Raw genomic sequence first — 24,946 nt, forward strand, 5'->3', positions numbered from 1 at the left:
TATGTTTTATCTCCCTAAAAAAATAAATGCATAATGACTATATTTTATATTAGTTTTGCTTTCCTCTTAGCAATGTAGTAATATAGGATTTTAATATTAGACAATTCTGGGTTTGGATTTTTATTTTATTATTAAAAATTACCTGAGGCCAATTTCTAAATTTTGTCATCTATGAAGTGGGGATAGTTATACCAACATCTCAAATTTGTTCTGAAGAGCAATTGAAATAATATTCTATAAAATGCTAGAGAAAGTAGGTGTTGAACTTTTATTGTAAGTAGCTATGATTTTATAACATTTCTTTGCTTTCCTTAGTTTTGTGTGCTCAACTTGAAAATGTTAAGTTGGTACTTTTTCTATCTGCTTTTCCATATTTTTCCTACTTCTGATAAGTACAGCACAGAGGAGTTCAACAATATTAAAATATCTGAATATCTCCAGCAGTAGTGATGTATAATGACAAAGCTATTGTACCTGGTGACTTTGTTTTTTAAAGCACATTAGGAATAATAGATTTTAAGTGATTTTATTCTGTGCAGAAATTCATCTATCTCATTTTATCTAAACTGCTTACCCTGACCATTTGACTTGGCATTGAAGGAGGAATATTTAGAAAAAAAGTAAAATAAGTCACTATTTGGAGATTATTCAAACAACTGTGCCTTTGATTTTGTGAAGAAGTTATGTGTATGGAGAGGAAAATGGTACTATTTCTCATTGATTTAGGCTATAGTTAAGTGAATGAAGACCGACTTAGGCAGAATCTCTCTTATCTCATATGAAAATCTTTTTGCTTAGAAAATCTTTTTTTTTCTCTTCATAGTTTATATACAGTGGACAGCATTTTAAATATAATAAATGCAATTTTATGCAATTTTCAGGAGTTAAATGGGTTAAGGTGTCATGAAAAGCTTTAAACGTGGCATAATTACAATGAAAAAGCAATGCCTTCATACACTTAGGATTTTTATTATTATTTTCTATTTGCAGGATGAGTAAGGGATACTTACAGAAAGCAACAAAAGGAAAACTGCTAATAATAATATTTATTGTAACCTTGTGGGGGAAAGTCATATCCAGCGCAAACCATCATAAAGGTAAGCTCTTCTGCTTTCTTTCTCAGCTGCCTGTAGCAGGTGACTTCCTTCAACACTGACTGCTATGTTCCATCTTCACTGGGATATTAATTTTACTGGATATGGGCCCCCCTGGCAATTCTCTGTAAGTAAAAATGCAGAGATAGCTATCCTTACTATGGCTTTGGTAGGGGAAGCATGACTATTTAAATGTTTCCGGGACAGTTGCCATTTCTGCAAATAGAGTTCCAAGAGGATGTAATTGTGACTCAGACTTTCGCATCATTTACAACTTAAAGAGAGTGATGTTGGAATGTTGGGTTGACACTTAATAAAGATGAGTTTCAGGTTGTAGTCATCCTCATCATGAAAGCATTTTTAATGACATGTGTCTTAACAATATGCATATATGGAAATTTTCCGTCAGTGCATTTTGTGAATCACACTTCTTTGTGCCAGGGTACCTTTGAAACCACCATTTGGACTCTCCATTTAGTCTGATACTTAGCAGTCTAATTCTGCTATAAAACAGAGTGAGAATATTTGTTTCATACATGTTTTAAGCTTGACAGCTCAAAATTATGTCCTGTCTGTTCTCTTTCCTGAGCGTGAGACTCGATATAATGAGTAACTACCTCTTTCCAAGTGAATGAAAATGGGGCTATTTCTGAGCTGTCCCTACCATAATCATGTATTTATAACCTGAGAAGTCAATTTAGATTTTTTTCTGAAATATGATTTTACAGTTTAATTCTCAGTCCTCTGTAAATTCTAGAGGCTAGCAACTTACTTTCTGATTTTGTGTTGGGGTGAAAGGGGAGTTAAGACCACCTTGAATTCTGTAACACTTAAATTAGTTACACGTGTGCATTTAATTAGCATTATATGGAACATTAACAGCAGGGAAAGGAAAGATGTGGCATGAAGGAGTGATGTTTATCAGACAAAATCTTTTCCCCCTGTGTTTAAACCAGAGCCATCTTTCTAAATATGAATTTTATGAAGAGGTCTTTTATATTTCATAATCCTGTTTTTGTCCCACTGTGTGTGTTTATTATATATATTTTAGAGTTTTCTTTAATACTACACACTGATCCACATATCAAACTTTAAATTCTCTTTAATAATTGGTATTAATAAAAGATATTTAGTGTCCTAGGACATTATTCCCCATGCCTCCAAAATGGCAACATTGAACCAAACTTAAGGACAAAATAGTGTTAAATACTCACCTTTAAAAAGAGTTGAAAACCATTGGGGCCAGCCCCCCTGTCTTGGTCTTATCAAGAGAAGACATGTCATCCTTACTATCTGGAGGACTATAATGCTATTATGTAAATTCAATAACAACCAAAAATTAAGCAACATGCCATTTGGAGATATACACTGAGTGGCCAGATTATTATGATCTCTGAACACATAATAACCTGGCCACTCAGTGTGTGTGTGTGTGTGTGTGTGTGTGTGTGTGTGTGTGTATGTGTGTGTGTGTGTATGTATATATATATACATATTAGAGGCCTGGTGCATGAATTTGTGCATGGGTGTGGTCCAGTCAGCCTGGCCAGGGGGAGGGGACATGGGTGGTTGGCCGGCCTGCCTGCTGGTTGAACTCCTGGTCGAGGGGACAATTTGCATATTAGCCTTTTATTATATAGGATATACACTGAGTGGCCAGATTATTATGCATTCAGAGATCATAATAATCTGGCCACTCAGTATATATGTACATCCCTTCCCAGCTTATAAAAAATAGGTGATTGAAGATGGGGAGACTCACAGGAACTGTGGCATCAGCCTGGTGAAGCAAGGGTTTGTGAAGAAGATGCTTTCCATCTGCAAAGCCAAGTGATGGGGTCTCTAAGAGATTCACGCCCGAAGACTACCCTGCAGTGACTATTACATACACTTTTTAAAGCTACTTTTGATAATTTTTAAGTTGTGTTATGGTCTATGCTAACTCTGAAACTAAGTTTTTTTCCTTAATTTTTGCCAAGAAAATACTTCTTGAACATAAGAGACTGTACATCTCAGAAAACCTACTTAAAGTGCCAAACCCAGTACATTATAGAATTTTGTGCCCTTTTGGTGTTTCATTCTCACCTTATCACTGATATTTTGGATGAAGGTTTGAGAACAGATTTCTCTATACTTTCCTTTTCCCTCATTCTTCTCTTCCTTCATCCCTTTCTTTTATATTTTCCATACAAAATGCCCCTTTAGTGTAATGTATTTCACATTTAAAATAATAAGTGGAATGTGTGTGTGCATTTCAGGAATGTTCATAAAATGAACACCAGTGTGCTCACCACCCAATTGAGAAATGTAACATTTCTAATACCCTTGAAACTGGCTGTGTCTGCCACTCTGATTTTATTCCTTTGCCTCTTCCCCAAGATAATCACTATTTTAAATTTTGTGATTATAATTCCTTTGTCTTTTATTTCACCATGTACGTATATATCTCCAAATGGCATGTTGCTTAATTTTTGGTTGTTATTGAATTTATGTAATAGCATTATATTGTATTTTTCTGTAATTTTCTATTTTGCCAGACAATATATTTGTGGCATTTATTATAGTTGATGGCATGCTATAGAACAGCAAAAGTAACCACAATTTACGTATTTATTTTCTGATACATAAGCATTTGGTGTTCTATTTTCTTGCCATTATGACTGATATTTCTATGAACAATCTTGTACCCCTGGTGCATGTGCGCAAGTCTCTGTCTCAAGCACATTCTGAGGAGCATGATTTTATGAAATATTTGCAGTTTCTTTCTGGTGAATCTCATTCATGATACTTTATTTATTTTAGGATTTGTGATTTTTAAAAATGTTGTGAGCTAATGTTCATTGTAATCCTATTGATGAGAATTTTATAGGCCTCTGCTTAGGATGCATTCTTCCAGGATGGTTTGCATATGCCATGTGCCTTAGGTGAGGTTCTCTAGAAGCAGAGCCACGACAGGAATTCTTGTTTATATTATTCATTGAAAGAGTGCTCCCGGGAGAGCAGCAGGAGATAAAAGCTAAGCACAAATAGAGTCTCAGCTAGAGAACAGCCTGGTCAGGTTGCTCCACAGAATTGGTCCGTCCTTGAGGTGAGATGGACAGCCTCATCTATCCTTGTGTCCATTAGCTATGGATCTATTACCCATGGTAGGGGGGGGGAGGGGCTTCTTGGGGAAGTGGCTACTCTTTAGCAGAGGATGAGTCTCCAAACAAGGGAGGGGCTATGAATAGTAATCTAGCATTTACAGCAAATGGAAGACAGGTGCACAGCTGATAGAAAGGATCTTGGTAATGAATCGGCCTATAGTCCTCTGCAGTCTCCTCCTTGTGCCCCTCAGATCTGCTTGCTTCTCAGTTAAGTTTACTCCATCCAGCCCTGGCCAGTGTGGCTCAGTTGGTTGAGTGTCCTTCCTGCACTGAGAAGTTGCCTATTTGATTCCCATCAGGGCACTTGCCCGGGTTGCTGGTTCAATCCCCAGTAGGGGTCATGCAGAAGGAGGCCAATCAATGGTTCTCACATTGATGTTTCTCTCTCTTCCACTTCCTTCCTCTCTCTCTGTAAAATAAATAAAAACATGTTTTTTAAAAAAAGGTTCACTCCATCCAGGCAAAGCTTATCAAAGATTCTGGTTGGTTACAATTTCCAAGAAACTGTACTTGAGCAAAAGTGGGGCCCCCACTAATGCACTTTGTACCAGACCATTACCAATGTTCATTATCTTCCCACGCCCCTAGACATTTTAGGCTCCCCTCTCCTTCAGCTAGCACTTCTGCTCATTAAAGAGGCTTGCCTCATGTTTTATTCAGATCACATGCCTGAGGGTTCTGAACCCTGGATTATCATGCTCTTAAGCTGTGGTTATTGTACGAACACATTTGTAATTATACTAGAGGCCCACTGCACGTATTTGTGCACTGGTGGGGTTCCTCGGCCTGGCCTGTGGGGATCAGGCCAAAACCAGCTCTCCAACATCCCCTGAGGGGTCCTGGATTGTGATAGGGTGGTTCTCAGGTGATGTACCCCAGAATCGGGCTCCCTCCTCTCCGGTTCCAGGTGCGTCATCTGAGAACTGCTGCTAGCCAAGTGACCACAACTCGGCAGCTCCTGCATTGAGTTGTCTGCCCCCTGGTGGTCAATGCACATCATAGCTACTGGCTGATTGGCCGGTCGGCTGGTTGGCCGGTTGGCTGGTCACTTAGCCTTTTAGATATATAGATTTAGTCACGGTGATGTCAAGAAATGCCCAATGGATCATCTGAGAGCCTAACATAGTCTTACCCACCCCAGTATACAGGAGATACCCTCTTCTTCATGATCATCATGGTCCTTTACCCCAACAGTATCTAACTCCTTCCTTTTTCACTGTCTGTGGGGCTGAGCAGCAGCAGCTGTAGCTTTGTGAGAAGCAGGACTCTTACTCTTGTCCCTGGTAAAAGCATCTTCTTTCTGGGAAGCAGTACTTCTAGACTCACAGAGTCTATTTGTAGTTTTCATAAGGAATATTTTAGATTGGATAATTCTGATGAAATATTTGTTTTACTTAATAATTTTTGAGTACCTACAATAAGGGATGAGAATATAGTAGAACATAGAGGAAGCAAAATCTTTGCCTTTATGGAGTTTTTGTCCTAGAGGTGGGAAGATAGTTAATGAAAATAAAAAGTTTTACTGTGTAAATGCTATGGAAAAAATAAAGAAATAAAGAGGTATAAGAAGTGTTCAAGAGGAATTGTAATTTTCAATAAAGTCTTATGGTAAGACCTAAAGTTTTCAATAGAGACAGATACGAATATATCTGGGGGAAGGATGTTCCAGGCCCAGGAGCAATAAGTATGAATGCTTTCAAGTAGAAGCATGCTTGCAGACAAGGAGAAATGGCAAGAAGAGTGGTGTGAATAGAACAGAGCATGTAAGAAAGAGAGTAAGACATTAGGTCATTACAAAACAGGTTAATGTAGGAGAATAAAAAATAGAATAGGTAGCTCATCAAAAACACTGGTGCAATGGCCTTGTGCTCTCAAAAGCAACCCAATGCAGTATTGTGTTATTCTTATTTTTTAAAATATATTTTTTAAATTTTTTACAGAGAAGAAGGGAGAGGGATAGAGAGTTAGAATCATCGATGTGAGAGAAACATCGATCAGCTTCCTCCTGCACACTCCCTATTGGGTATGTGCCTGCAACCAAGGTACATGCCCTTGACTGGAATCGAATCTGGGACCCTTGAGTGAATAAGAGCAGGCCAACGCTCTTATCCACTGAGCCAAACCAGTTAGGGCTATTCTGATTTTTAAACATGATGTAGAAACACTTGTAGAAATCTAGAGCATTTGGATTTGAAAAATGAGAAATCTAAAAATCAGAAAATGTCACTTGCTTAATGAAATCCTCTGAGCTTTGGGGACTAAAATATCCCTCACACAGATGAATTAGTTTACTGCTCAAACCACCACAGAGATTCAGCCCTGAATTATCAAAATTGTTTTGAGCCGGGCGTTTTATGGGGGATGGTGATTAACTCAGAGGAGTGTGACAGCCAGTCAGAAAGTATAAGCAGTATTCCCCCCTTGGAAGCAATTACATTAGATACAGCTTCAGATTCTGTGGATCAGAGAGGAAACCTTTCAGTTTAGGATTCCAAGTTCTCAACAAAAAATATAGTCAATAAATAATATATAGTCATTAATCTTAGAAGGTTGATATGTTTTCTTGCCTTTTTCTTCCTCTACCCATATAGCCATCATTGGATATTTGGGTTGGAAAAGAATCTGTATTTATTGTGAAAGACCTATAAACAGGTGAAAATTATATACTAAGAGAAAAAGAATAAAAGTTCTTTGATTAGCTGAAATCGAATATGTTATCCTTGTTGTCATACAAGGTAATTACTAATCTGAGCTAGACATTTTGATTAAATTGAAATTTTTTTCAAAGAAAAACTAAGTTTAAAATAAAAATGATTTTTAGTTCAAAGGCTAATGAGAGAGCAGCCATTGAATTTTTTTGGTAGCTTTTCATTTGTTTGTTGGTTCACTTGGTAATTTACTCATTTATCCAACCAACTTCCCAGTAATCAAAATATGTATTGTCTGTTAAGTGTTGGATGTTAGGTCCAGTTCTGGAGATATTAAAGTGACCAAAAGCAACACAATCCATGCATCCATGCCCTGTGGAGCTAACAGTATAGTTGGGAAGGAAAAACATTAATGTGATAATCAGACAAATAAATATTTGCTCAATAAAGTGCTGTAAAGATAAAATTTCAGGATAAGAATATATAAATTGTAATATAGATGTAGAGGAATCAGGGAAATCTCTTCTAGAGAAGGGACTTTTGAAATGAGATCTGAATGGGGAGTGGAACTTAAGTAGACAGAATGTTCTGGAGTGGAACTTAAGTAGACAGAATGTTCTAGATCTGAATGGGGAGTGGAACTTAAGTAGACAGAATGTTCTGGAACTTAAGTAGACAGAATGTTCTTACAAGAGCAGTCACTGTCTGGAGGGTAAACAGCAAGGATTGTGGCACACAATTTGCAGGGAGAGGGGGCTGGGGCAGATCCTCTGGGGCCATATTCAGAATGCTTGTTCTCTTACAGTTAAAAGTGTTTGATCCAATTTAGCTAGGGTATTACTAGGTTCTCTTGGGCTTATAGCTGATTATTATGTGTATCACAGTTCAAGAACTTTGGTTTATAATTTATATTGTTTTAAGCACCTTGTTTATGAAAACAATAATATTAATGGCCCGAGAGAAAGAAAAATGGCCATAACATAAACTGACTCAATTTTGGACTTTTAACAACACATCTTATGACATAGTTTATTGAATTTTCAAAGTAATACATATTTATTTGAGAATTTTGATAAGAAAGAAAAATGTCAAGAAGAGAAATCAAGTCACCCATAATTTTTCCACATAAAAATTATCAGATGGCATCTGGATATCTAATTTATGAGCATATTAAACATATTAGAGATCTTGGTGTTCATTTGCTTATTTAATTATTCATACATTTATGGAGATAGACTAGGCATGTGAGAGACTGTGCTGCTCTGAGCTGGTGATTCGGCTTTAAATTATGCAGATCAAATTTCCTTTTTCCTGGAGTTTATTCTTCTATATCTTGATTTTTCTTCTTTTTATTTTAAGACTAGAGGCCTGGTGCACAGACTTGTGTACCAGTGGGGTCCCTCAGCTTGGCCTGCGGGGATCGGGCCGAAACCAGCTCTCTGACATCCCCCAAGGGGTCCAAGATTGCAAGAGGGTGCAGGCCAGGCTGAAGGACCCCACCTGTGCACGATTGGGGCTGGGGAGGGACCGCGGGAGGGCTCTAGGGTGGTCGGGCCCGTCTTGCCCAGTTCCTATCAGCTGGACCCCAGCAGCAAGCTAACTTCCCAGTTGGAGCATCTGCTTCCTGGTGTTCAGTGTGCGTCATAGTGACTGGTCAAACAGTCAAACGGCCGGACACTTAGCATATTAGGCTTTTATTATATAGGATATCTCATGCTTACAGGATAGTGCATGAAACCCATATGTATATTCAAAAGGATAATTATAAGGCAAACAACTGTGCAACTACCAACCAGGATAAGAAATAGAATACTGCCAGCCCCTCAAAGCTCTTTATGGGTCTCCATGATTATAACCTTTCCTCCCACAGAGGTACTTCTTTCCTGACTTGCTATGCCTAAATAATGGATATTGTTTTGTCTTTTTATTTTGTAAAAATGGAATCTTACTATGGGCATTGTTTTCAGTGTGATTTGCTTTTTATCATTGACATTTTCTCCTGAGATTCACCCATGTTGTCATATAGGATTTCATTGTGTGAATATACTATGATGTATTTATCTTTTGCTGTTGATGTATTTGGGTCTTTCCAGCTGTTGGTTGTTATTGACAAAGCTGCTGTGGACATTATTTTACATGTATTTTCATTCACATGTGCAAAATTTCCCCAGTGTACATTTCTAAGAATGGAACTTTAGGGGTCATCTGATAAGTACAAATTCAACTTTACTTTTCGCCTCACTTAGCAATATAATTAGCGGTAAATGAAGTATACTTACTTATACTATATCTACAAACTATCTACAAACACATGAAGAAACATTATAATAATGTACCCTAAATTACTTCATAAAATCTTTGTTGTTAGATTTTTTTTAGATTATTTTGTTTGTTAATACTAATATAAACACATTTGGGTAATAATTGTTTACATTTAATATTAATAAATAAATGTATTAATACATTTTGCTCATATTCAATTTATTTACATAATCAACAGAAATGAGAATTTTTTGAGGTAAAAAAGATTGAAATAGTGAAGTTTGTATCGTTCAATATTCAATCAAGAAAAAGAAAATCACACCAATTGTAATTAATTATTTGTATAATTATTTACAAATTACAAGTTAATACTTACTTTGCTGCTTAGCTGAAGGGAGATCCAGGCATTTCATGCTGGGCATCTTCTGTTCCTAACAGTATCTAGCATAAATAAAAATATGATATGGTCTCTTCCTTTAAATATATTCTTAATTTAGATTTCATATTTCAAAACTTTGAACAGAAGGTGCAAAAGAGGTTTTTTTCAATTTTTTTTTTTATTGATTAAGGTATTACATGTGTCCCTATCTCCCCATTGCCCCCCAACCCCACTCCTATACATGCTCACCCCCCAGTGTCTTGGGTCCATTGGTTATGCTTATATGCATGCATACAAGTCTTTCGGTTGATCTCTTACCACCCCCCACCTCCCCAGCCTTCCCGCTGTAATTTGACAGTCTGTTTGATGCTTTACTGCCTCTGTATTTATCTTTTTGTTCATCAAGTTATAATGTTCTTTATTTTCCATAAATGAGTGAGATCATGTGGTATTTTTCTTTCACTGACTGGCTTATTTCACTTAGCATAATGCTCTCCAGATCCATCCATGCTGCTGCAAATGGTAAGAATTCCTTCTTTTTTAAAGCAGCGTAGTATTCCATTGTGTAGATGTACCATAGTTTTCTAATCCAGTCATCTGCTGATGGGCACTTAGGCTGTTTTCTAAATCTTAGCTATGGTGAATTGTGCTACTATGAACATAGGGGTGCATATATCCTTTCTGATTGGTGTTTCTAGTTTCTTCGGATATATTCCTAGAAGTGGGATCACTGGGTCAAATGGGAGTTCCATTTTTAGTTTTTTGAGGAAACTCCATACTATTCTCCACAGTGGCTGTACCAGTCTGCATTCCCACCAGCAGTGCACGAGGGTTCCTTTTTCTCTGCATCCTCGCCAGCACTTGTCTTTGGTTGATTTGCTGATGATAGCCATTCTGATAGGTGTGAGATGGTACCTCATTGTCGTTTTGATTTGCATCTCTCAGATAATTAGTGACTTTGAGCATGTTTTCATATGTCTCTTGGCCTTCCTTATGTCCTCTTTTGAAAAGTATCTATTTAGGTCCTTTGCCCATTTTTTGATTGGGCTGTTTATCTTCCTTTTGTTAAGTTGTATGAGTTCCCTGTAAATGTTGGAGATTAAACCCTTATCGGGGATAACATTGGCAAATATTATCCCCGATAAGGGAGTGGGCTTTGTTGTTGTTTTGTTGATGGTTTCTTTTGCTGTGCAGAAGCTTTTTACTTTGATGTAGTCCCATTTGTTTATTTTCTCTTTAGTTTCTATTGCCCTAGGAGCTGTGTTGGTGAAGATATTACTTCGGCAAATGTCTGAGATTTTGCTGCCTGTGTATTCCTCTAGTATTTTTATGGTTTCCCATCTTACATTTAAGTCCTTTATCCATTTTGAGTTTACTTTTGTGTATGGTGTAAGTTGGTGGACTAGTTTCATTTTTTTGCATGTATCAATCCAATTTTCCCAACACCATTTATTGAAGAGACTGTCTTGACTCCATTGTATGCTCTTGCCTCCTTTGTCAAATATTAATTGAGCATAGTGGTTTGGGTCGATTTCTGGGTTCTCTATTCTATTCCATTGATCTATATGTCTGTTCTTATGCCAGTACCAGGCAGTTTTGACAACAGTGGCTTTGTAATACAGCTTGATATCTGGTATTGAGATCCCTCCTATGTTGCTCTTCTTTCTCAGGATTGCTGCAGCTATTCAAGGTCTTTTTCTATTCCAGATGAATTTTTGGAGAGTTCTTTCTAAGTTTGTGAAATATGCCATTGGTATTTTAATGGGGAGTGTGTTGAATCTATAGATTGCTTTGGGTAGTATGGACATTTTAATGATGTTGATTCTACCAATCCATGAACACGGTATGCTCTTCCATCTATTTATGTCTTCCTCTATCTCTTTTTTGTGTCCTGTAGTTTTCTGAGTAGAGGTCTTTTACCTCCTTAGTTAAGTTTATTCCTAGGTATCTTAATTTTTTTGGTGCGATGGTAAATGGGATTGCTATTTTAGTCTCTTTCTGTAAGTTCACTGTTGGGGTATAGAAATGCCATATATTTCTTGGCATTAATTTTGTATCCTGCCAAATTCATTTATTAAGTCTAATAATTTTTTATTAGACTTAATAATTTTATTAATACTTTTATTAATAATTTTTATTAGATTTCTTATTTGCCAAATTCATTTATTAAGTTTAATAATTTTTTGATGGAGTTTTTAGGGTTTTCTATGTACAGTATCATGTCATCTGCAAATAATGACAATTTTACATCTTTTCCAATTTGGATGCCCTTCATTTCTTCTTGTCGATTGCTGTGGCTTAATATTTACTTTACCACTTAGCTGAAGGGAGATCCAGGCGTTTCATGCTGGGCATCTCCTGTTCCTAACAGTATCTAGCATAAATAAAAATATGATATGGTCTCTTCCTTTAAATATATTCTGAATTTAGATTTCATATTTCAAAACTTTGAACAGAAGGTGCAAAAGAGTTTGAAAAATCAATGGTGATAACAGGTATCCTTGTTCTTATTTTAATGATGGTTACTCTAGTGTTCTGGCATTAAATATAATATTGACCTTTAAAAAATGGCTTAAAAATTACATGGAAGATATTTTCTTTATATATGTTTTCTCTAATTACTTAAAGGATTGGGATTTGTTTTCAGTGTAGGATGTATTTGCAGGTATAGGAGTAGGGAAATTCTGAATATTGTTAAAACAAGTGAAGTAATCCTACTTATTATTTCTAGTATGACTTTATTTATTTGGATTAAGAAAGGGATAATCTTTCACTGAAGTTCCTCTCTCATGTATTCAAAATATACATTTTGTGTGTGTGTGTGTGTGTGTGTGTGTGTGTGTATGTATGTGTAATGAACGCAAAGCAGAGCACGTCTATTGAGTGGAGTGAATTTTACTATTTGAGAAAATTGGATATAGTTTCTGGTATTGGTGGGTTTGACAGTCCCTGAATGAAGTTATGTCATTACTGCATACTTTCATGGTTTTAAAAAAGATGAAAAGTAAAAAAAAAGCATTTGTTCTCTTTTGACTGAAAACAATTCATTAATTGAAATATATTTAGTAATTTTTAGCCCTATACTGGATACTGTGAGCTAAGAACAAGCATTCCATAATTTATTTGGGGAATATATAAAAATTCGTGCATGGTGAGGGGGTGTCCCTCAGTCCAGCCTGCACCTTCTCATAATCCGGGACCCCTCGGGGGATATCTGGACATCCCTCTCGCAATCCGGGACCCCTTGCTCCTAACTGCCCGCCTGCTCACTTCTAACTGCCCGCCTGCTCATTCCTTACTGCCCACCTGCTCGCTTCTTACTGCGCTGCCGCGGAGGTGGGAGAGGCTGCCGCCACTGCCACCGCACTAGCCAGCTGTGAGCCTTGCTTCTGTCTGAGCAGCGCTCCCACTGTGGGAGCTCACTGACCACCAGGGGGCAGCTCCTGCATTGAGTGTCTGCCCCCTGGTGGTCAAAGCGCATCATAGCGACCGGTTGTTCTGGTCCTCTGGTCGTTCCACCATAAGGGTCGCTGGGCTTTTATATATATAGATACTTCTATGACTAATCCTCATCACCTAGCAATAATTAAAGGAAATAAAACAAGTCTTGAATTTATTTAACTTAGAGTAGAATTTGCTAATACTTGTTTACTCAGAGCTGTATTTCTCAACCATTTTTTTTTTTTCATTTGTTCTCTAGGGAGCTTTTTAAGATATTTTTTCCTAGTTGATCTCCACTCTCTTGAAATTTTCATACCACAAATATACTGTATATCTGTTAATGTGCTTATGTTTCTGGGATTTATAGATAAAGAAAATGAGATTCTTTTTCATTTCCCATGAACCAATTTTCACCCCCTTAGGGGATGAAATCACCCTTGTGGAAAATGTATGACTCATAGATGATTTTTGTTACTCCATAGTACCTGTTTCTTAGTACTACCATTCTTTTCTTGTCATTAATAATCATTTAGAAAAGTCCCTAATAGGAGCTAATATAATCTACTGGATCAATAATCTAATTTTAATGAGTTCACATGACAAAATACTACTAAAAGCACTATCAATCCATAGTTTGAAATAAAAAACAACATAGAGAACAGATTGGGCCCCTTTTGGAAGTATGAAACTTCAGGTAAAGAACAACAAAGTCAATCTTGAAAAATGGCAATTTTGGGCTGATGTACATGTAGTAAGACCCTAGAGTGTCTTCATAGGTGCTCTCATTGCATGTTCGGTATATCAGATGGACAGACAGTTTTTCTGTTCTTATTAATGTATGGTAAATATTATTGTGGCTTGATCTTTCATAATCCTTAGCATACTTTCTTCTTCAAATTATTAAGATTTGGGGCTCAATTTTTCTTTTGACCTTCACTTCTAGCAGCATTTTTCTAAACTATTAGATTCAAGTTCAAAAATACCTTTGAAAGATGAATGAAAATCGTTCTAATATTTCTACCAAGATGATATAGCATACTTGTTTATGAAAAAATTTCTTAAGATTTTATTTGAGAACTCTGTACTCTGATAAATAAGATCACAACCCCAAAACAATTCAAGTAAGAAAACTGTGAAGGAAAACTGAAGTTAAATGTATTCATAATATAAGGTTGACTTGATTAGAGCTATTGTCTTGGATTATGTAACTTGAATATTATTTCAGTTAAAATTGAAACTTGATTTGTGATTAAATGAGAACTTTAGTTACAACCTAAAATAACAGCCTGGTCAAAGTCAGCTCTGAGAATGACAGTCACGTTTTTTTGATAGAGGTATTTAATTTTTTTCTGTAAAAATATGAAGAGATTTTAACAACTGTTAACTTATAGCAGTGAATGTTCTGCAATTTCAAAATTCAAGCTGTTACTCTAGAAAAACTAACGACTCCAGTTCATCTCCCAGGGGCATTTCATCAAGCAAGTTATTTTGTGATCATAGCTTGCAGTTATTCTTCCCTTCTTACTTCCCACACAGATTTTCTCCTGTTTCTCTGAGCTGCTGTTCAACCACCTACACTTTCTCTTCCATGCACGTGCTTTGCTCCATTACAACATGCCATCTCCTACTTCCACTGACCCTCTCAGGCTGACACATATTTTTGCACTTTCTAGTAACTCTACCTTTTCAACATTAAGATGGACTTGTCTCTATTATTTCTTCTACTGTTGGTATTATACATATGTGCACATGCTTTGTCCTTATCTGTGTGTGAATAAGTAAGCTTTAATTAAATACTCATTGTGTTCACTTTTATTACACAAGTGTGTCGTTTGTTAGTTTTTATATTATTTGGGATTTTATTTTTATTTTATTTTAGTCTTTATTGATTAAGGTATTGCATATGTGCCCTTATTTTTAAGTTGATGAGTTTCCTGAGACCAAAAAGATCTAGTGTATTTTGATGGTTTCTTGGTGCTGAAGTAGTATCTGCTTATAATAAATGTTCAACACATATTTGTTGAATAAATGAATCATAAATAAATTACCAGGAAAAAGAATATTTGAAAGGAAAGAAAGCAATGAGAATTTGATATTATTTCTGAAAGTTAATTGTATTCAATATTTGACATGTATAAATTACTTTGAACAATCCCATTATATGTGAAATATATCATCTATATGTATGAGTAGAGGTCTAGTATACATATAGATAGATGCTTTGCCTATCTTTGATCTCAGTGTCTTCCAGTGCTAGCATTCTAGAGAAGTATTTGTTATAGTGTTTCATAACAATGTTTGTTAAACAAAGAACAACAGTAAGGGTGATTTTACGTAAATAACATATATTTTTAGATAAGACATTTACAGAGTTAGAAAATAACACATAAGCTATAATTATTATAAAAATAACATAATAATTTAATAAATCTTTTTTTAATGATGTTGTAACATTTATCTATACTTGAGTTACATTTCTTTTTATAACTCCTGTGCAATTTGTTTCAAATCAGGAAAAAAATTTGTTCAGTTGATTGATTTTCTCAGTGAACTAGTTGTAATTTGAAAATACATTATAAAAGAGCTTGATTCCTTTCTGACTAACAGGTAGCACTCAGTTTCCTTAAAATACTCCCACAGATACACATTTGCAAAAGCACATTAATTTCATGTATGGGAAAAGAATTAAGGGCTGATTATTATTTGTATTATATCATATTTCTAAAAAGCAAGAAATTGTTCCCTAAATTAGTCAAAATTTAACTTTATTTCCTAAGAAATACCTTTTAAAACTATCAATATTTATAAAAGTATTATCAGTAAAATTAAAATTTTTGTATATAGTAGAAACTAAAATAACTTACATTTTATGACTCTTCAAAAGAAATTTCATGTGAATTATCATTTTTTTTATCTCTACAGCAAGCCAGTGTAGAAAAATGAGCACCTGTTATTTCTACTTTACAGATAAAGAAACTAAAATTTCAGAGGTAATAGTTTCACCCAAGGGCATTCAGCTTAAATCCTAAATTCTCCTGACTCCAAATTGTCTTTTCTTTTCACCACTCTGATCAGATAAGTATCTTAAATACCAATTCAAATTAGTCTTTCTGTTTGTTTATCCTACAAATACAGTTTCCCATACTCATGAACTTGTACAGGGGTAGGCAAATGTAGGTTTACAGTTTGTATGGAAAATAACACAATAATTAATAAATAATAATACAAATTAAACTGTATTTTGCATACTCACAACTGTATACCTACTTTTGCCAATCTCTGTATTTGAGGGAAAACGTTCTTTCATATATCCTACAATTTATTTTATTATTAAAAAGAGAACTTAAATTTTTGTTCAGTCATACCAAGCTTTTAGTCTTGGTCCTGTGAATACCTTTCTTTCAAGTCACCAAACCATAGTGATCTATAATTTTTATAATACAAATTATTAGGCCAATGGAAAATACTTTTAATATCTTCTATAGTTTTTACTTTTTCATATTGTGAGTTCCATTTCTGTAACACTAATGCATTGGATGTCTCTATAATAGGAAGTCATTTACTAAGTAATTCAAATCCGGTGATGATATTTGGATGTTAACCAAATAAAATAAACAGGACACAAAACTGGATATTAAATTACCAAACAAAATGACTACTTTGCTAATCACTTAGGATGAACATGTCTACTTCCCCAAATAAATTGTTTGCTGGGATGGGCAAAAATAGATTTATAGTTGTTCATATGGAAAATTATATAAGAACTAGAGGCCCGTTGCATGATATTCATGCAAGAATAGGCCTTCCTTCCTCTGGCTTCACTCCCAGCCGCCCGGGAGCCAGCAAGTCCTCACTCCTGGCCCGCCCAGGAGCCGGCAAGTCCTCGCTTCTGTCTGGAGCACCGCTCCTATAGCTCCCTCCGCTGCCCCCCCCCCCCCCCTCATAGCAGGCGTCCCACCCCTCCCAGCTGCTCCGTGTGTGCATATGCAAATTAACCCACCATATTTGTTGGGTTAATTTGCATACTCACTCTGATTGGCTGTGGACATAGCAGAGGTATGGTCAATTTACATGTTTGTCTATTATTAGCTAAGATAAATAATAATACAAGAATAAACTCTGTTTTGTGTACTCATAACTACAAACCTCCTTTTGCCCACTCCTGTATTACCTTGCAAAGTGGAACAAAAGCTTATTTTATGTAATGACTTCTGTGGTTAGTTCAACGCAACCTTTCTATTGTATTAATAAGGGAATTACAGTCTTGCAAAATGGGACTAGGCAAACATTTATCTATTCTATCAATATGAACATCCTGGACTCTTTCCATGTAGTAAGTTGTACGTTTTGTATTTTGATAGAACCTTGCTTTGTGGGTCATTTCTATGAGTGCTATTGGCAAAAGGCCTTTGACTTTAGAGTTGTCAGATGATTGCTTTTGCCTCTGGACACACTGGGGAACTGTAAAATGGGTGATTTCCCTGGAAGGGTACTGACCTAGCTCATTCCTCTAGGTATTTTCTTTAATGTCTCAACTCTGGCTTCTCTCAAAGCCATAATACCAAATTCTCATAGGGAAAATTTTTGTGATACGATCCTGTTCTTGTTAATAAATCAGAGTTTGATTGTGAAGTCACAGTGTTTCCTAAAGCAGTGTTCAAGGTCTCTGTGTCACTTGTCCTGCCCCTACAAGACAATGAGAGGCTTTGGGCTGAGGATATTGGGAGCCAGAATCTTGGGTTGACAAAGCCCTGGGGCATATTGGGAGTCTCTGTATGCTTTTCCTTTTTTTCTAAAGACAGTGTCTCTAGTGGGTAAACAAGGTAACCTAGGTAAAAACTATTGAGAATAATGCAAATTAAATTTTAAATGTTAATAATCTCACTGAATGGCCCATGTCACAGGAAAGACACTCCTGTATTTTTGTCAGTACTACAACTTCTGTGGACATGACTGGGCTGGATCTCGCTCAGACCCCAGAAATTTAAATGATCAACTCAACTATTTGGACACTTTTCAGTGCATCATTGGACTTTCTTCTCTTCATGAAATATCTTGGTTCTCTGCTACCTGTGTTCCCAGGAACCCATAGCTACCATGTCAAGCAGCCCATCTCATCATGTTTAATTCCTTATGACTTAGACTCATTTCTGTAGGTGATCCTGAGCTCAGTGTGACAGTAACTTTCATTGAATTTTAGATAGTCGGTCTGTATAATAAACATATAAATACACACCGTGTGTATACTTCTGAGTTTTGTGATACTGCCAGATGGAGGTTGCTTTGTGGAGTGTTTTCAAGGAAGGCAATAATATACCATCTCAGGATGAGAAAATATTGTTACCCCTCATAGAGAAAGATGATTTTCTGTGAGCTAATAATGGATTCTCACATGGCTGATAATTGTTCATGAGTCATGCTTTCTAGCCAATTTGTTATCTCTGTATAGCTGTGTTTTGTGATATTTTATTGAAGCACAGTGACTTCTATTTTAGCAGAACAAAATTATTATTTCTGTTTACTTTCATTTCAAATTAGATCATAATGGAAATCTTTGGGTGTAATGAGCTTTAAAAACTAATTCCTGTAAAAATGATCCATTTAACCTAAATAATAAAAGCCTTATCTTGGTAACATAAATTTCTGTATCACAAAGAAATAATAACCATTTGAAAATATGTAGAAAATGTGGCCTCCTTTTGTGCTATTATAACAATGAAGCAAACCTTTCCTTATGTTTTGACAAATGGCACCATATGTATGATTCAGTTCCGAATGCTGAAACATTGAAACTGTACTTGACCAGATTTCATTCTTGCTAAAGATGCCTTGAAATATTTTTTAGAAAACCATTTAGATAACAATCTTTTTCAAACTGGAGATGCTTGTCATGCTCAGTGTCAGTCTTAAGCTCAAGGCTGAAGTATTTCTTTATTGGCTGAAATGTAGAAGCAGTGAAATTCTCATGGAATCTCATTTGGCTGTTCCATGGAAAAATTAATTAATAAATGAATAATGAGAAAGTACAAATTTATAACACTCTCATCTTTTAAAGCACCACCTGCCCTAATAACTATATTTATGCATACATTATTAAACACTTTCAGAACTATCTCTTATAAGCCAAGTGTGTATCATTTTTCCACTATTATTAATACTGAACATCCCCCCGCCCCCCAAGTAACCAATTAACCAAAAATTTCAGGATTGAAAAAATACTTAGAGGTCATATACTTCTAATTACTAATCAGTGCACAACTCCCTTCTATAGTACTCCTGATCAGTCTTCAGCTTTTCCTATATATTACCTCAGCTTGCTATTTCACAAGTCCACCTACTTTATTTTTTTAAACATCAAATTGAACTTGTTTGAAAGTTCTGTCTTTATATATTAATACATTTGTTTACCTATTTATCTGTGTATATATGCATCTACTTCCAGAATTAGAAGTAATAACATCTGCATAACTTCAACCAATTGAAAATAGATAACGAGGCATCACATGACTATTCTTGTTATGTAATGGTCTTTTAAATATTTTCATACACATATCTTATTTTAGACCCCTCTTCTTCAGAATTAACATCAATTAATCTTCAAAAACAGGCTCTTACCTTTATAATACTTTGAAGACTTTCTTCGATGTATTGCAGCTTAGTTATGGAGTACCTATAGCAGAATAAAATGAGAAACAGTGTTTTGAATTTTTTTTCTATTGCTTTCTCTGCAGTTGTTTGGGCAGCTTCACTTTTCTGGCTTCTCTAAATGTAATTTTCCCAATATCTAGAGTCCCGCTGCTTCCTAAACAGTGTGCCAACTTTGTTTTAAGAACAGAGCAAAGTGAAGCAATTCAGCAAAGACTCAGTGGTCTCAGATCGGTAGTACAAGAAAGAAAAGACTTTTTTGAAATGACGATTCAAGGTTGCCATCTTCTTTCTCAAGTGCTTTTACTGAGGTGAACTTGTTCTGAAGCTTGTCTCAATTCTCCTGCAAGGCCTAAAGTATATACTCAGATGCAAAGGTAGCTAGCCATTCCCTCGTCTCTCTCTGTCTACATGGTGGCTAATCTTAGCTCTCAGTCTGGCCCTCCTTCCTCCTGTGGACTTGCTTTGCTTTCTCCATGCATATTGCCACCCACCAGCTCTGAAGTGTATACATTGGTTGCAGCCACACACTTCTATAATACTCCCGAGACTAGTGTATTTCAGTATCAAGTGAAAATTCCTGAGATTCCCTAAATCAGTGGTCGCCAACCAGTGGACCACTGGTGGTCCATGAAGTCCAAAAGGTTGATGACCGCTGGTTTAAGGAAACCTTTGGCCTAAGTAACTGTGGCTTAAGGTTAAATATGGCTTGTGTGGGACATTTCAACGGGAAAGAATATCTTCTTCAATGTTGAACAGCCCTTTGGTTTCCCCCAACTCTTTCAGTTTGTGGCTACTATTTTGTAGTTGTCATTTTTGATGAAATTAAAATATCATAAAATATTAAGGGCTGCTCATGCTTTGAGGTACTGGAAAAATGGAATTTTCTGGACCTAGAATGGATGCTTTAGTTTGATTTCTAGAGAATGCTTCATTGAGTGCATTGGGCCTTGATATGAGAATCCTCTAAAAGGGCTCATTATAAAAAATCACACAAACCTGAATAAGCTCAGTTTCTTAACTTGGCCTTTTATTCTTCATACAGATTTATGCAATTCATTGTTTTTAAATTGAAATGTCAGACATTTCAGAGGATTTGTACCTGATATTTAAAAGAACAACAGAGTTCAACTTTAAAAAAAGTCAAGAATACACTGTGCCAAAATAGCATTTGCCCTTAGAATGAAAGTACTTAGTTGCACTTGATATCGGTCATTTGATCTCCCCCAAATAAAGATCAAGTTCCCCCATGAGTGAGAAGTTCTTTGACTGAGTAAACTAGACTATATTATGTTTTCCTCTTTTTGTCCCTGTGTGCGTAGTGAACTAATGTAGGTGGCCAAGAAGATGCATGATATAATGCTAAATATAATTATTTTCTATATACCATGAGCAAAAGAAAGAAAGGCTTCTTTACGCTTCCTTATGAAGACTGTGGCATTAAAATATTAAAATTCCTTGGTACTTTTCTTAAAGCTTAAGCTTTATTCAGCACAGACCAGTCTTTAAGTTGAGGGTAAGAAACTCAAGTCATGACTTGATTGATTAGGTATTTATATGGCTGTCCATCTCTTTATATCATCTTTCCTGACCAATTTGGATACCCTATTTACCAAACAGTGGCTTTTAAACTTTCTATCTTACCACTCTTTGAATCAGCCTCATTCTTAAAAGTATACTAGTTTGAGACAGGTCCTTCTAAAATATGTTTCTTTTGGGAGAAATCTCATTTTGACCATTCACATTTTAAATAAAGGGAGAGAGTGTAAATATATATATATATATATATTTCACAGAGGAAGGGAGAGGAATAGAGAAATAGAAAGATCAATGATGAGAGTCATTGATTAGCTGCCTCCTGCACCCCCCACACTGGGGATCGAGTCTGCAACCCAGGCATGTGCCCTGACCGGGAATCCAACTGCAACGTCCTGATTCATAGATCGATGCTCAACCACTGAGCCATGCCAGCCAGACGGGAGAGAGCCTTTGACATAATATAATGCATCTGGTCTGCTACGGTCTGCTCTCACTATGGTTTCACACTGTGCAGATATAGTGTGCATGGGCCACGTTTACACTGGGACTCACCTATTGGTACAAGAAGACTGTGGCCTGACTTCTTGCTAGTAATGACCCTTGCTCCAGCTGGAAACATGGATATGCATAGTGCCCTGTGTAAATTAGGGACTCTGTCAGTCTTTGTTGAATTAAATTGAAGAAGCTTTGTGCCAGTATAAGATCTTTTTTACAACGGGGATCTGGACTCTTTCCTGCTGATAGTTGACCTTGATTAGCCTTGATTTCTGTATAATTTTTGGCTTCTGAATGCTTGCCTTGACCTTAACTAGGTTCTACATTTCCCTTATGATTCCTGCTCTTGGCCTTTCAAGTGTCCTGTGTCTATCACCATCCTCACTTTCCCACTGCCTTGCCTGGTCTGAGAGTCTCAGAAGAGAAACTGCATTAAAACCCTGTAGAAAAGAAATCAGGTCATTGTTCTCCTTTGCTCCTTTACATGAAAATAGTACATTTTTTGTTTAACTGGAGATCTTGAATATTTAAAAAGAGTGAACGACCTGTATGGAAAGAGAAAAGTCTGAATAATTTTCAAAGTATAATAGAGACTGAAGACAACAAGTTGTATTGGGGGTTACCTTAGAAATACAGACAATTCCCTGGCAACTGGCATCAAATTGTTTTACTCTACACTTGATATTTTTTGGCTGGCTCATTTGCTCTGTCATCTCTCAACCCGTCCCTTTTATTGAGGTTTCTATTTCTAGAATCTGTGCAGCTTATTTGTCTGCTCTTCGGTTGAAGGGCGTAGTTTGCAAATGAACATGTGTGTAAAATTAAAGGAAGGTTTGTCAAGGAACAATGAAGGTAGATGTTTAGTATATACAATCTTATAACCAAAGTAAATTTAAGAAGTTTTAAAATATGCGAGGTTGCTTCCTTGTGTCAAACTGACTGGTTGTGAAACATGCCAAATAACATTATCACTGATTTATCATACTCTCGACATAAATATGCAGGCACAGTGAAATACAGCACTGAGGCACTTCAGGCACATATACAAAAATAGCTTTGAAGCATATTAAGTCAGAATTAACCTAAAAACGCCACTGCTTCCCACTTCACAATACGCTCTGTGCTTTGTGAATTTGACGGCTGGAGCCTTGCATTCGGGTTGGAATGGCTGCCCCTCTGAGCACAGCAAGGACTGAAACCACCACCCTTATCTCTCTTAGCCCTGCCTCTTCCTGCGCTCTCTGGTTCAGGCTTCCTGAGACCCGGACCCAGGGACATTCCATATGCTCGCACAGCTCCAGATCTTTGCCTATGAGGCTCCTCCTACCTGAAGTCTTTCCCCCATGTCTGTGTCAACTCTGCCTGATTCGTTCCTTCTCATTCTTCTGGTGCTGATTCTGACCCACCCTTTACCTTCTTGGGTAGCAACTAAGACATCTCTTCCCGAGAAAGCGTTCTTTGATCCTCCTGGACTGGGTTAGATAGTCCCTGCCCTGCCCCACAGGACAACATGCTCATTGGTATCTTGGTGCTGACAGTGTTGCTCTATGCATATCTCCTGGGCTGTCCCCCTCTCCAGACTGTAAGTTCCTAGAGGGAAAAAGATTGCTTGCTTCAGTGTCCCAGAGGCATAGGCAAGTTTGAACATCTGACCGGACAAGCCTGAGGGAAGTCCATACTCTGATACTTTCTCTTCCTGTCTAATAATCTTGATATCACCTGGTTTCCTCTAAGGCAGGTTTTTCAACCTTGACATTGTTGATATTCCTAGATGAATAAATCTTTGTTGTGGGGGGTCTGTCCTGTGCACTGTAGGATTTTAGCAGCATCCCTGACCTCAACCCATTAGGTACAATCAGCCCCATCCCTGCCCCTGCCCCCGCTCCCCCGTGTGACAGCCAGAAATGTATTCAGACATTGCCACATATCCCTGGGGGCAGGACCTGTTGAGAATTGCTGCTCGAAGGTTATTCATCATATTCTTTAAAAATGTTATACTTCTTCAAAATTATTGACAAATGTATCCTTTAAATGATATTTGCAGGGGAATCAAGCACTTCCATTCTTCCTGGTGCCCCAACCCTCTGCTATACTTCTGCAGCATTGGGCATATGGTAGGTGCTCAAAAATGTTTGCTGAAAGTATTAAAAAATGCCTGGGAAGAATACATTTCTCAGTGATTGAATTGCCTATTTGTTAGTTTGCCTCTTTTTCTGCTTCAATTGGAACAATGTGAAAATTGTCCATAGACTATAGGTCTTCCTACTGACTAGGCTCATCTCAGATGGTTTTCCTTTTCAGCTTGAAGGATTCCTTGTATCTGCTTTGAGCCTTGGGATCTGTTGTCTTTTCTGTCTAGAAAATGCTCACCTCCCCTTTATTTACTTGCTAATATGAATTAAAAACTATAAAAATTTATATTCAACAAGCTTTGAAAAGAGAAGGATTTATTGGAAGCATGTTATGCACGTAATAGTAAGAAGGGCAGGAGAAATAAGGCCTTGGGGACAACTGACACAAGAAACTTAAATGTTGCCTGGATCCCCTTCCTGTCTCTGCCTCTCATGTCCCCACCTCTCTGATATACTTTCATTTTATTCCGCTATGACATCCTTCCTTCACGTGCAGAGAACAGAGGCACAGCAATGTGCCGAGTCTCCCTCCTTAATCGACAATTCTACTGTTATCAGTGGAAGGGAGTTATATCTTTCCCCACAGAGTGCTTGGAGTTGGGTCCTCATGATATCACAAGAAAAAGAATTTTCTGAGACTTGCACAGGAAGATAAGTGATTTTTATTTGCATGGATTTACGTCCTTGGTTTTCCAAAGTCCCATTTCCCTTAACCCAGTTCGGGAAGACATGCAGTTGGCATTCAGTAGAGATAGAAGCAAAACCAGCATCCAAAGTTTCCTTTCCATGGTGGAGTTGGGGCCGGTTTAGCATCCGGCTAGTTACAGTCCATTAGTCCGTTGTTTGGGGTCCACATGGCTATGGGCCATGTGGGCAAATGCAGGAGAGCTAGGAGAGTGCGCCCCCTGTAACAAGAATTCCAAGAGAGCAAATTTATTTGTTTAGGGGATCAAGTATCTCAAATATTCCCAGGCTTGCTGTGGTCATGCCTACCCTGGCCAATGACCTGTTCCCAAGCGTGACTGACAGAAAAGTACCTCCCTATTTCACCAGACTTTACTGTGCATCATCCCTTCCCCCAGCGATCTGTGGGGAATAGACTGGCAAGTGTTAAACTGCAGCTTCCTGGCAAAGCTGCAAGGTGACATGCCTATGTACTATTTGG

The 24,946-nt window shown here is 37.0% G+C and overlaps 1 protein-coding gene across 1 annotated transcript in view; it reads left to right on the forward strand.

Annotated features, from left to right (window-relative positions):
• Nucleotides 1–24,946, forward strand: part of TAFA2 (TAFA chemokine like family member 2) — a 191,636-nt gene that overhangs the window by 67,809 nt on the left and 98,881 nt on the right. Inside the window, exon 2 of the mRNA XM_054718591.1 lies at nt 991–1,097. Within this exon, the coding sequence (XP_054574566.1) occupies nt 992–1,097 (106 nt within the window). The 5' untranslated portion in view covers nt 991. The remainder of the gene's footprint in view (nt 1–990; nt 1,098–24,946) is intronic.

The sequence above is a fragment of the Eptesicus fuscus genome, chromosome 7 (genome assembly GCF_027574615.1).
Source record: "Eptesicus fuscus isolate TK198812 chromosome 7, DD_ASM_mEF_20220401, whole genome shotgun sequence".
Taxonomy (NCBI): Eukaryota; Metazoa; Chordata; class Mammalia; order Chiroptera; family Vespertilionidae; genus Eptesicus; species Eptesicus fuscus.